Below are 12,758 nucleotides of genomic sequence, written 5' to 3' on the forward strand. Positions count from 1 at the left end.
TTACAAAATTAAATGCAATTGAATTGATCTAACATGATTTTATCAAATATAAGTTTAAATACATTTGTTTTTTTATTTAACGTAAACTCAAAGGTCTGATAACATCATCTATGTCTATTATGTGTCGTACATTTCGATGTCTCTAAGTTTTATTTAAACTTATCCTAAATGAAAAGAGACATTTTAAGCATATTACATATACAGTTGATTGAGACTGATCTCAGAACTTATTTTAGGACAGTTATTGCTCACTGAGCAAAGCAACAAACTGCAATTTTACTAATTAAGCTGCCAACACCCGAAGAATGGGTGCTTCTGCAAGGTGGTAACTCAAAGCATTACATGAAACTCTTCTAAATCTTTAAACTAAAGTGAAGACTAAACTCTAACAAGTCTTTCTATTAACTTTAAACATCTAAGATTACTTTATTTTATTTTGATTACTTCCTCTACTGTGCAATAAACATGTGCAATACCTTCTAATACGCACTTGTACACAGCCCCTTATAACAACATACAATGCAATACTTTCTCCATACGCATTTGTACACAGCACCTTAGAACTTGTATATTTATATCAAATCTGTACGTACAATTCAACATCCAGAGCTTTTTGACTAACTGCATCTCTGTTTATCTCCTTTTCATATTTGATCTTGTGTTGTCACTTGTCACGTATGTACACTGGAAGCTTCTGTAGCCAAAAAAAAAAAAGATCCTTGTATGTGTAAGCACACTTGGCAATAAAACTGATTCTGACTCTGATTATTGTCATTTCCCTCTCTTAATTCAATCCCACGCAAAGCAAGCTGGGAACTACAAATCCCCTTTGGACCAACACAATTCCTTCATGTTGTCCCAACACAAAATGCTTAAGTTAACTTAATGGCTTACAAATTTAGGTGGACTGAACATTACAAGAAATTACAAGAATTGTGTAGTTTCAGCTCATTTTAAACAGGTAGTTTGAACTAGCAGCAGTGATCATTTTTTTGAGTGTACTGTGACTTTAATTTGCTCTAAAGAGTTGGATTTTAAAGTGATAGTTCACCCAAAAACAAAATGAGCTTGCTTTTTACTCTCAAGTTTTTTTTTTAAACCCTTATGTCCTGTTGACGATGTTTTCGTCCACTCTGCAGTGATTTTGAGTTTTAATTTTGCCATAACTGTTTCTGTATTTCAGCCAGCAGAATGATTTTTGGCGACAAATCTTATTTTGACACATATTTTGAGAAAATGCGTCAACATTTTTAAAGAACGCAACTCTGGGCCAATTTACTAGCCTTTTGTTCAATATGTTCAAATATTTTTTACATTTTTTGCATAAATTTGTTAATCAACCTCAGTCCTGATCAAAACTACAAAAAAAAAAAAATCTTTAAAATTTAGGATTTTAACTCTTTAATTCAAATTAAAGTGTGTTTATGTGTGTCTGAGTGTGTGAGAGTGACCATTACACACTTACCTTGATGTGTCTGAGAAAGTCTAAATATACATCTCAGGTCTCAGAACTACATGGAGTAAATAAAAACAAAGACTGTGTATTTATGCACCATCAAATGTGGTTATAACGGAAGTCAATGGGGAAAAAACAGCCACCAAGTAAATTAGGGAGGAAAAATTAAAACCTAACAATACATAATAGCCAATGTTGTTACTATTCCTTCACATCCAAGACTGTGATAAAAGGGGAAGAACTTTAACCCACAACTACATTTCATATTGAAAATACATCATTTTGTGTGTGTTTTTCACCAAATCGGTGACATTATTTGTGAACTTGGCAATTAAAGAGTTAAAAACAATAAGTAGTTTTGATAATTTAAAAAATATATTAATCTGATGCATTTTTACAGCAGTTTAATTTAGTGGATGTTTTCATCCTGAACATAACACATAACTAGGCCCACTTGGAATCTGCATTTTCCGCAGATTTCTAGCCCATCACTAAATTTATTTATTTACTTGAGTAAATGTGTGTAAATCTAAATTTATTCAGTTTTTTAATTAGTTACAGTAATATTATTGACTAATATGAAATTGTTCATCTGATTTATGTACAATGCAGTTTCTAAATATTCAATATTTCTAATATTTTCTGTATTTTAGTAGATATATTATATGAGAAACTTGCTTTGTTTACCAAATGAAGTGAACCTAATTGGATTTGCAATTTAAACATTAAAAAAAAGTTTAAAAGGTATTACTTTTTATTTCACATATTAAGGTTTTAGTTATGATACTCCCAAAAAATACTCCCGCAGAAATCCGCAGATTTTTACCAAAATTCTCAGCAGAAATAGCAAAAAATGTCCGCAGGTTCCGTCTGGCCCTGCACATAACATAAGACTTGCACAAGGGTTAAACCTTAATAAGTTTCTTACTTCTGTTGAACAAAAGAGAAGATATTTTGAAGGAAAACCTGTAACCAGTGACATCCACAGAGTAGGAAAAGCACATACTCATGTCTAAAGGACATCAATGGTTTTCTGGCTTTCACCAAATATCTTCTTTAGTGTTTAACAAAAGAAAGAAACTCAGGTTAGAAACAGGTAAAAGTGACAAAATTGTGGTAACACTTTATTTTGATGGTACAGTTGAGTATTAGAAGGCTGTCTGCTTAATATCTGTTGATACTGCTGCTAAACAGACATTTTACTGACTATAAGAAACTTTGCAAGTACATGTCAACTTACACTAACCCTAATCTAACAGTCTTATAATCTAATGCGAATAAGTTTGCATGATGCAATGTAACTTAAATTCAACAAACAGACCATCAAAATAAAGTGTGACCAAAATTGTCTTTTTTGGGTGAACTATCCCTTTACATTTTATTGTACATCTACAATGACAATTCTGATTATGGTTCTTCAATGAAATCAGTAAACATCTATTTTTTATCTTTCTAAACTAGTTGATCTCTCAACACTAAGTCTCTCTGATGGCTGCTCTGGCACGATCAGGGCTTTTCACCAGAACACTACAATCGGCGTGACCCTCAACCTTCTGGATGCTCAGGAAAAGAGCAAGCTTGCACTTCAAATCTGTGAAAGTTTAGGTTGTGGCCGTGTTTTTGAGCACAACGCAACTGCAGCGGTGCACAATGGCACTTGTGTTGCAAACTGCATCCTGAGAGACTCAAAGCTGCACAAATGCACTACAGCCGCAGAAGGCGACTGCATGAATGCTACTGAAGTAACCTGTGGTGAGTCATCTGACATCTGAGATTGTGTGATAATCGCTCGACTTTTTGTTTCATTGCTTTTACTGTTGTACTGTCTGATTGGCCCTCAGAGCACCATTTGGTCAAATTGGTTGAAGGACGCGATCGCTGTGCTGGACGGGTGGAGCTGCTCGATTCGGGGAATTGGGGAACGGTGTGCAATGATGACTTTAATGAGACAGCTGGAAACATTGTGTGTGCCCAGCTGAAATGTGGCAGTGCAGTAAGACTGGGTTATTTTGAGGCGGGCCGAGGAGCCATCCACATCAGCAAAATGAAATGCAATGGATCAGAGAGCAGCTTATGGGAGTGCAGTTTCAACAACAACACTGACAGCTACTGCGGACACAAGAACGATGCTGGAGTTGTGTGTTCAGGTACTACACACATGTACACTCAATAAGTACTGAAAAAACAAACATAAAACTCCATTAAACACTTTACGATGAGACTTTTTTAGTTCACCCAAAATTTTAATTCTGTAATCATATACTCACTCTTTACTTGTTCTAAAAAAAACAACCATGACAGAATATTTATTTTTGTGCGTGAACTACCCCTTTAAAGTGAATATAATTCAATAATTAGAAAAATGCAGCCTTTGACATTCATAGTAGGAACAAAAATCTTTAAATGGGTAGTTCAAAATACCCCCAAAATAAAAAATTCTGCCATCACTCAATAGGAAACCTCTTTCTTCTGTTGATACCCTTGACAAAAATGTTGAACAAAAAATACCCTTGAATTCAATGGGTGCAGCTTTCCATCATTCTTCAAAATATCTTCTTTTGTGTTCAACATAAGAAAGAGTTTTTTTTTCTGGTTTGGAATGAGTGGGGGTTGTGTAAATGATGACAGAATGTTTTTTTTTAGGTGAACTACCCCTTTAAAGTGAAAATAGTTGGGGGTAAAGCAGCCACTGACATTTGTAGGAGGAACAAAAATATTGAAGTCAACGGCTGCTTTCCTCCAACTATTTTTACTTTAAAGGGGTAGTTCACCCCAAAAATAATAATTCTGTCATCATTGATCCCAAACCAGAAGAAACCTCTTCCTTCAGTTGAACACAAAACAAGATATTCTGATAAATAAAACAACAAAACTTAATTGACTTTCATAGTAAGAACAAAAAATACCCTGGAAGTCAATGGGCTGCAGCTTTCCATCATTCTTCAAAATATCTTCTTTTGTGTTCAACGTAAGAAAGAGGTTTCTTCTGGTTTGGAATGAGTGGAGTTTGAGTAAATGATGACAATGTTTTTTTAGGTGAACTACCCCTTTAAAGTGAAAATAGTTGGGGGTAAAGCAGCCACTGACATTTGTAGGAGGAACAAAAATACTGAAGTCAACGGCTGCTTTCCTCCAACTACTTTTACTTTAAAGGGGTAGTTCACCCAAAAAATAATAATTCTGTCATCATTCATCCCAAACCAGAAGAAACCTCTTCCTTCAGCTGAACACAAACAAGATATTCTGATTAAAAAAAAAAAACAACAACACTGAATTGACATTAATAGTAAAAACAGAAAATACCATTGAAGTCAATGGGCTGCAGCTTTCCAACATTCTTCAAAATATCTTATTTTGTGTTCAACATAAGAAAGAGGTTTCTTCTGGTTTGGAATGAGTGGAGGTTGAGTAAATCACCACAGATACATTTTTGAGGGTGAACTACCCGTTTAAAGTCATTGACATTCATAGTAAGAACAAAAAATACTATTGAAGTCAATGGGCTGCAGCTTTCCAACATTCTTCAAAATATCTTCTTTTGTGTTCAATAGAAGAAAGAAGTTTCTTCTGGTTTAGAATTAGTAGATGTGAAGTAAATGGTGACATTTTGGGGGGTGAACTAACCCTTTAATGTGAAATTTGCAATTGGAAAAAAGCAGCCATTGACATTCATAGTAGGAACAAAAATACTATTGAAGTCAATGGCTGTTTTTCCCCCTCAACATTCTTCAGAACATCTTCCTTTGTGTTCAACAAAATAAAGAATCTAAAACAGATTTAGACCAAGTGGAAAATGAGTAAACGAAGACATAATTGTCATTTTTGGGTGAACTATCATTGGCAATGAAGAGCCTTTATTTTTAAAAATGTAATATAAGGCTGTGCAAAACATATTACTTGCAGTGAGTGAATTTCCTGTTTATTTGAGGTCGTAGATTGTGACCTCTCGAGGTGGAACAGTACCATAATTTGTTTTAGATTTAACTTTTTGGGTGGTGGGACACAATTTCCATGTCAGTCAGTCTGAAAATAGGACAGAAGTAGGACAGGGCTTACAGCAGTATTTTTGAAATGTCAAAGCACATATGAATGCTTCAGCTTGTTAGCGTCTTGTTGTGAAATCCAGTCTGATCAGTCAAGTCTTGGTTATTTCAATTGCTTCGATGTATTCAATGGATAAAATGTCTTTTATGCAGGAAGTATTAAGAACAACTTCACAAACAGCACAACTGTACCGGAGCTGACAACACTGGCAGGTGATGCTTCAGCTCTTGCTTAAAAAAGAGAAAACACATCATTAAATGTGTGAAATAGCATGTATGTTGTGTTTGTCAATTAAACCCTCTCCTTTTATTTTTAGCATCAACAGTAGCAATGGGAGGCAGCACTGGAGTTTCAGGAGCAGTGATCGGCTGCATCATCTTATCTATCGCTCTGCTTATTTTTATTATTTTAAATGTTGCCGTCTGTTTACGTTTCAGAAAATCAAAAAGCAAGTATTTATTACATTTCCTCACTCACTCACATCTGCTGAAGCATTGGAATGAATAGAAATTAGAAATATAGAGTAGCACCAAAAATTACACAGAACTGCAGACCTTTTACATGCATTTAAATAGTCTTAAAATAAATGTATTTTGTTATAATCATTATATGTCACACTTTACAATAAGGCTTCATTAGTAAATGTGTTTACTAACATGAACTAATTCTGAAAAACGCCTACAGCATTTATTAATCATAGTTTAACATTTCCAAATGCAATATTAACATCCAAATTCATACTTGTTAACATTAGTTAATGCACCGTGAGTTAATATGAACTAATAATGTACAATATTTTCATTAACTAATGTTAAAAACATGAATAAATACTGCAATTAATTGTTTTTATTGTTTTTTGTGTTAGTAAATACATTAACTAACATTAACTAATACAAACTTATTGTAAAGTGTTTTACACTATTAATGTAATCAACTGGGAAGTTTGGTTATACTAATATTTGTTTATTTTACCCTAATCACCTGCATTGTCTTGCTTTATATACAGTTGAAGTCAGAATTATTAGCCCCCCCTTTGAATTTTTTTTCTTTTTTTAAATATTTCCTCAATGATGTTTAACAGAGCAAGGAATTTTTTACAGTAAGTCTGATAATATTTATTCTTCTGGAGAAAGTCTTATTTGTTTTATTTCGGCTAGAATAAAAGCAGTTTTTAATAAAAAAAAAAACATTTTAAGGTCAAAAATTATTAGCCCCTTTAAGCTATCTATTTTCTGATAGTCTACAGAACCAACCATCGTTATACAATAACTTGCCTAATTACCCTAACCTGCCTAGTTAACCTAATTAACCTAGTAAAGCCTTTAAATGTCACTTTAAGCTGTATAGAAGTGTCTTGAAAAATATTGAGTAAAATATTATTCACTGTCATCATGGCAAAGATAAAATAAATCAGTTAAAAAATATTATGAATGTGTTGAAGAAATGTTCTCTCTGTTAAACAGAAATTAGGGGAAAAAATAAACAGGGTGGCTAATAATCCAGCTTCAACTGTATATATATATATATATATATATATATATATATATATATATATATATATATATATATATATATATATATATATATATATATATATATATATATATATATGGGTGTTGTTAATAGTTTTAGGATAACTTTGATGAAAGGTTTTGATGAATAAATTATTAATGAAAAAAAAACACTCAAATATTTATTGGTAAATAGCTGAATTAGGTTAAGATAGAAACAAAATTTATATAAATAATATAATTATGTAAGTATGTTTGAATTATTACTAAAATTAAAACTAAAATAAATAATACAAAAATCAATTATTAAAACTATCGACACTCAAAAACAAACAACCAAATTATTCATTCATTTTCTTTTCGGTTTAGTTCCTTTATTAATCTGGGGTCTCCACAGCGGAATGAACCGCCAATTTATCCAGCACATGTTTTACACAGCGGATGCCCTTCCAGCTGCAACCCATCACTGGGAAACACTCATACACACATACACATGGGAGAACATGCAAACTCCACACAGAAAGGCCAACTGACCCAGCCGAGGCTCGAACGAGCAACCATCTTGCTGTGAGGCGACAGCACTACCTACTGCGCCACCACAACCAAATACTGAAACCATATTTTTGCATCCTAAAAATAAATATTATTTGAAAATCAAATAATATATTTAAAATATAATTTATAAGTACAAATATATCTCATTTTTCTTTAGTGTAAATAAAAGATGAAGATGTACACAGTAAAATGACTAAAAAATACAAATATTACAAAAATAGTTCAGAATCTTAACAAACTTCAGTAAGCTAATTGTTAATACTACTACTAATATTACTAATAATACTACTACTAATATATATATATATATATATATATATATATATATATCTATATATATATATATATATATATATATATATATATATAATATATATATATACATATACAAAGTCAGAATTATTAGACCAGCTGCAACCTATCACTGGGAAACATCCATATACACTCATTCACACTCATACACTACGGACAATTTAGCTTACCCAATTCACCTATTCCGCATGTTTTTGGACTTGTGGGGGAAAGCAGAGCACCCGGAGGAAACCCACGCGAACACGGGGAGAACATGCAAACTCCACACAAAAACACCAACTGACCCAGCCGAGGCTTGAACCAGCAACCTTCCTGCTGTGAGGCAAACATGCCACCCACTGCTACCCAAAACTATTATGTTTAGAAATGTGTTGAAGAAATCTTCTCTCCATTAAACAGAATTGGGGAAAAAATAAACAGGGGGGCTAATAATTCTGACTTCAACTGTATAAAGAAATCAAACTATGCGGCATCAGAAAATTACTAACATGTGAGTATTTTTAGACATAAATAAAACTGAACTAATAGCACTGAGTAAGACAGCTAGACTTGTAGTTAATGTGATGGATTTTTGGCACTGAGAACATTAGCGAGTAGGAGTACAACGCTGATATTTATAAACATGCTGCATTGTTACAATCTTCAAAGAATTTAGCTTACTTCTTACCCACTTTCTCTCTACACTCCATTTAAATAACAGGAAATGCTTTTTTTCAAAGAACATGAAAATCTTTGCTGAGCTATTAACTCGTTCTTTTGATATTAGCTAATGCAACAATACAAAAGCGGCTTAGTGCTGCTTGGGGAAGTTTAAGCCATTCTTTCTCATCCTTTCTGTTGACAGAATGTGTGATTCACCAACGTCACAGCAATTCACACACAAGTCTGCAGAATCGGTCCAGTGGAGAAATCTACCACACACACAATGCAGGAATCTACAACACACAGATCACCCCAGCTGCCAGAAGCCAGCAGTATGGTCTGTCATCATTTATTTTTGGTTTCTATTCGCTCATAACCAATTATAGTTTTTTTTTGGAATATATGTTTAGCAGTATGCCATTTTAAATATATATATATATATATATATATATATATATATATATATATATATATATATATATATATATATATATATATATATATATATATATATAATTTTTTTTTTACAATTTCAAGTTGATTGAACATAAAAAACTACCAAGAATTGTTTTTTTTTAGTTCATTTTAAAAAGTAGTTTGATCGAGCAATAAAAAATATAATATTGTATGTTACTAGATTGCTATTGTTATGAGCATGAAAATTTTTCATATAAAATTATAATTAATATTATTAAATATTAATTAAAAAAAAATAAATATAATCGTCAATATGTAGTTTTAAACCATACTTCAGTAATTTTTTAACCAAACCATGAACAAATTTCTTTAAGTTAAGTTTTAATACATTGTATAATTACTACAGATTTGTATACCGATTGAATGACCTATTAAAAATATATAAACATATTTTTATTTATTTATGACATTTGATACACTGAAAAAAGTGTTGAATTTAAACAAACAAATTAACTTGAGCAATGTTCAACTTAATTTGTTTGTTTAAATTCAGCCCAAATAAATTGTTTACAACCGCCTAACGTAAAAAAATTTAGTAAATCCAAGGAATCATCTTTGAATAATTTTTTCAGTGTACAATATGAGTTAAAACCATGTGCTTTGCACTTCTTTAAAAAAATGATTACATTTTTACAAAAATGCACTGAGATAAAATGCCAAACACTATAATCACTAACTTGTTTTTCATTTAGTTAATTTTCTTTTCTTATTATTATGGACATGAATTACTTTGTGTATATTTTATTATTTATACTAAGGACTGTTGAGTGTTTGATTCTGATTTGCTGATGGACATTGTAAGGCGTGCAGTTATCTTCAAATAATCGCATGGATAAAGTGGTTCCAGGCAGGTTTTGACCGCATTCCAGTTCTCGATTCACAACAACGATTTATTTATTTCACAAATTTTTATAAGAAAAAATCCAATCAAAACAAAAAGCTTTGGATGAGTTGCATAAGAAACTAGTACTAGGAGCTGTTTGAGGACAAAACCCTAAATGTCTTGAAATACAACAAATACTGTACAGTACATTTGAAAAGTGTCTTTAGTTGTGTTAAACATAGCATAACCACAATAATTGACAATGATCTGTGAGTTATTAGATCATAATGCACACTCTGCTTTGCCATGATGTGATCATTTGACCACCTTGAGTGTGGTTATTTTCTAATAATCCAACTAGTTGTCATGATTTTTACGGTTGAAGTCAGAATTATTAGCCCTCTGGTGAATTATTTTTTTTTTTTTTTCAAATATTTCACAAATAATTTTGAACAGAGCAAGGAAATTTTCACAGTATTTCCTATAATACTTTTTCTTCTGGAAAAGTGTTATTTGTTTTATTTAGGCTAATATAAAAGGAGCTTTAATTAAAAAATCATTTTAAGGTCAATTTTATTAGGCCATTTAAGCAATATTTCAATTTCGCTAGTCTACAGAACAAACCACTGTTATATAATGACTTGCATAATTACCCTAACTTGCATACTGTAGTTAACCTAAGCCTTTAAATGTCACTTTAAGCTGAATACTAGTATCTTAAAAATATCTAGTAACATATTATGTACTGTCATCATTGCAAAGATAAAATAAATCAGTTATTAGAAATTAGTTATTAAAACTATTATGTTTAGAAATGTGTTGAAAAAAAATCTTCTTTCTGTTAAACAGATATTGGAGCAAAAAAATGCACTAGGGGGGCTAATAATTCAGAAGAGCTAACAATTCTGACTTCAACTGTATATACTTCAGAGTATGGCCTGCTGTTATACGTATTTTTACTTATATTTATTTAAATTTTACAGACTATTGTTTAAACCATATTAAATTATTCAATTTTACAATGATTAATATTTACAGTATACCATGACAAACTTTTCTGGTAAAAATAAAATGCAATCTCTGGAGTGGTAAAAGAGTTGTGTTTGTCATCCCTCAGAAAGTCTTGGCCCCAGAATGAGCTCAAACTATGGGAGCAAATTCAGCCGGAGAACAAACGAACCACCTCACAACCTTGACAGATTGTCTGATTCAGACTATGAGCCTCACAACACAGACGAACTGCAAACGCTGCACCTGAACTCACAGAGTATGCTGGATTTACACCGCACTTACAGTAGACTGTGCATGCTGAAATAGATATAACTGCTTCTCATTCTTCTCACTTCTGCACACATCAAAAACATAAATAAAAAGAAATTGCTTTACACAGAATAAGCTTACAGATATTATTGGCCTAAATGGGGGCATTGCATTTGAGTTTTAAATTGTGGCCATTTTACATAATTGATTCCCAAAATATGAGTTAAAACTACGCAGTAATGCATTGAGTTGCTGCTATGTGATTGGCTGATTAGAAATTTGCATTACAGGTGTACCTAATAAAGTGGTCGATTAGTGTAAATATTTGCATTTTTTTATTTATATTTAGATATAGAATTTGTAGGTATATGTTAAAAAAATATATAAATTTAAATCTCTATGCAAAAAAAGTTGTGCTTTCATATGTGTGTGTGTGTTACATAGTTGCATAAATGCATATAACACACATATACAGCTGAAGTCAGTATTATTAGCCCCTCTGAATTATTAGCCCCCATTTATTTTTTCCCCCCAATTTCTGTTTAATGGAGAGAAGATTTTTTTCAACACATTTCTAAACATAATAGTTTTAATAACTCATTTCTAATAACTGATTTATTTTATCTTTGCCATAATGATAGTCTATACAGCTTAAAGAGACATTTAAAGGCTTAACTAGGTTAATTAGGTTAACTAGGCAGGTTGGGGTAATTAGGCAAGTTATTGTAAAACCATGGTTTGTTCTGTAGACTATCGAAAAAAAATCTATAGCTTAAAGGGGCTAATAACTTTGACCTTAAAATGGTTTTTAAAAATATTAAAAACTGCTTTTATTCTAGCCGAAATAAAACAAATAAGACTTTCTCCAGAAGAAAAAATATTATCAGGCATACTGTGAAAATTTCCTTGCTCTGTTAAACATCATTTAGGAAATATTTAAAAAAGAAAAAAAAGTTAAAGGGCAGCTAATAATTCTGATTTCAGCTGTATATATCTTATGTCAAATAAGCTTTTATTTTGGATGTGATTAACCGTGAAAAATCTTTGCCAAGCACTTATTTTTGCTAGTTATTTCACAAGAGTATTCAATTTGAAGTACAATTTAAATAGGTTAAAACAGGTCTTAAATAGGGTCATTTGGTTAACTAGACAAGATAAAAGTTAGTTATGTGTTTTGTTCTGTAGCCATTTACAAAAAAAAGAAAGGTATTCCTGAAAGGAATAATTTTTTTTTTATTTCAGCCAATCTAAAATAAATAAGACTTTCTCCAGAAGAAAAATATATTAGGAAACGCTAATTCTTAATAATTATATTCATCATATAATCATTATAAAAAATAAAAACATCTTACTGACTAGAAACTTGAATCATTTTAGAATGGCTATAGATAATAATTCAGTTTTTTTCTCTGTTTTAGCACTCTGTATCACATATTCTTCACATCACTCTATCACATATCACATATTTATATATATATATATAAAGGGTTGAGGCTCTGCATTACAGGATAAAGTGTGTCTGCTGAAAAGCCTCATCTGATATGCATGAATTCTGCTCTGCAGGAGATATGAATGATGAAGGCAGCACATGCTCAGGAGACAGACATCTACACAACGTGGAAATCAACATCAGCACCTTCATGTCAGGTAGCACCAAACAAATCAGTCTGATTCATGG

General features: G+C 31.7%; 1 protein-coding gene across 1 annotated transcript in view; it reads left to right on the forward strand.

Moving 5' to 3' along the window:
• Positions 1 to 12,758, forward strand: part of LOC130243060 (T-cell differentiation antigen CD6) — a 34,677-nt gene that overhangs the window by 11,822 nt on the left and 10,097 nt on the right. The window contains exons 3-9 of the mRNA XM_056475099.1: positions 2,918 to 3,208; positions 3,298 to 3,603; positions 5,653 to 5,712; positions 5,817 to 5,948; positions 8,723 to 8,857; positions 10,938 to 11,087; positions 12,644 to 12,727. Coding sequence (XP_056331074.1) covers positions 2,918 to 3,208; positions 3,298 to 3,603; positions 5,653 to 5,712; positions 5,817 to 5,948; positions 8,723 to 8,857; positions 10,938 to 11,087; positions 12,644 to 12,727 — 1,158 coding nt within the window. The remainder of the gene's footprint in view (positions 1 to 2,917; positions 3,209 to 3,297; positions 3,604 to 5,652; positions 5,713 to 5,816; positions 5,949 to 8,722; positions 8,858 to 10,937; positions 11,088 to 12,643; positions 12,728 to 12,758) is intronic.

Source organism: Danio aesculapii, chromosome 16 (assembly GCF_903798145.1).
Source record: "Danio aesculapii chromosome 16, fDanAes4.1, whole genome shotgun sequence".
In the NCBI taxonomy this organism is placed as follows: domain Eukaryota; kingdom Metazoa; phylum Chordata; class Actinopteri; order Cypriniformes; family Danionidae; genus Danio; species Danio aesculapii.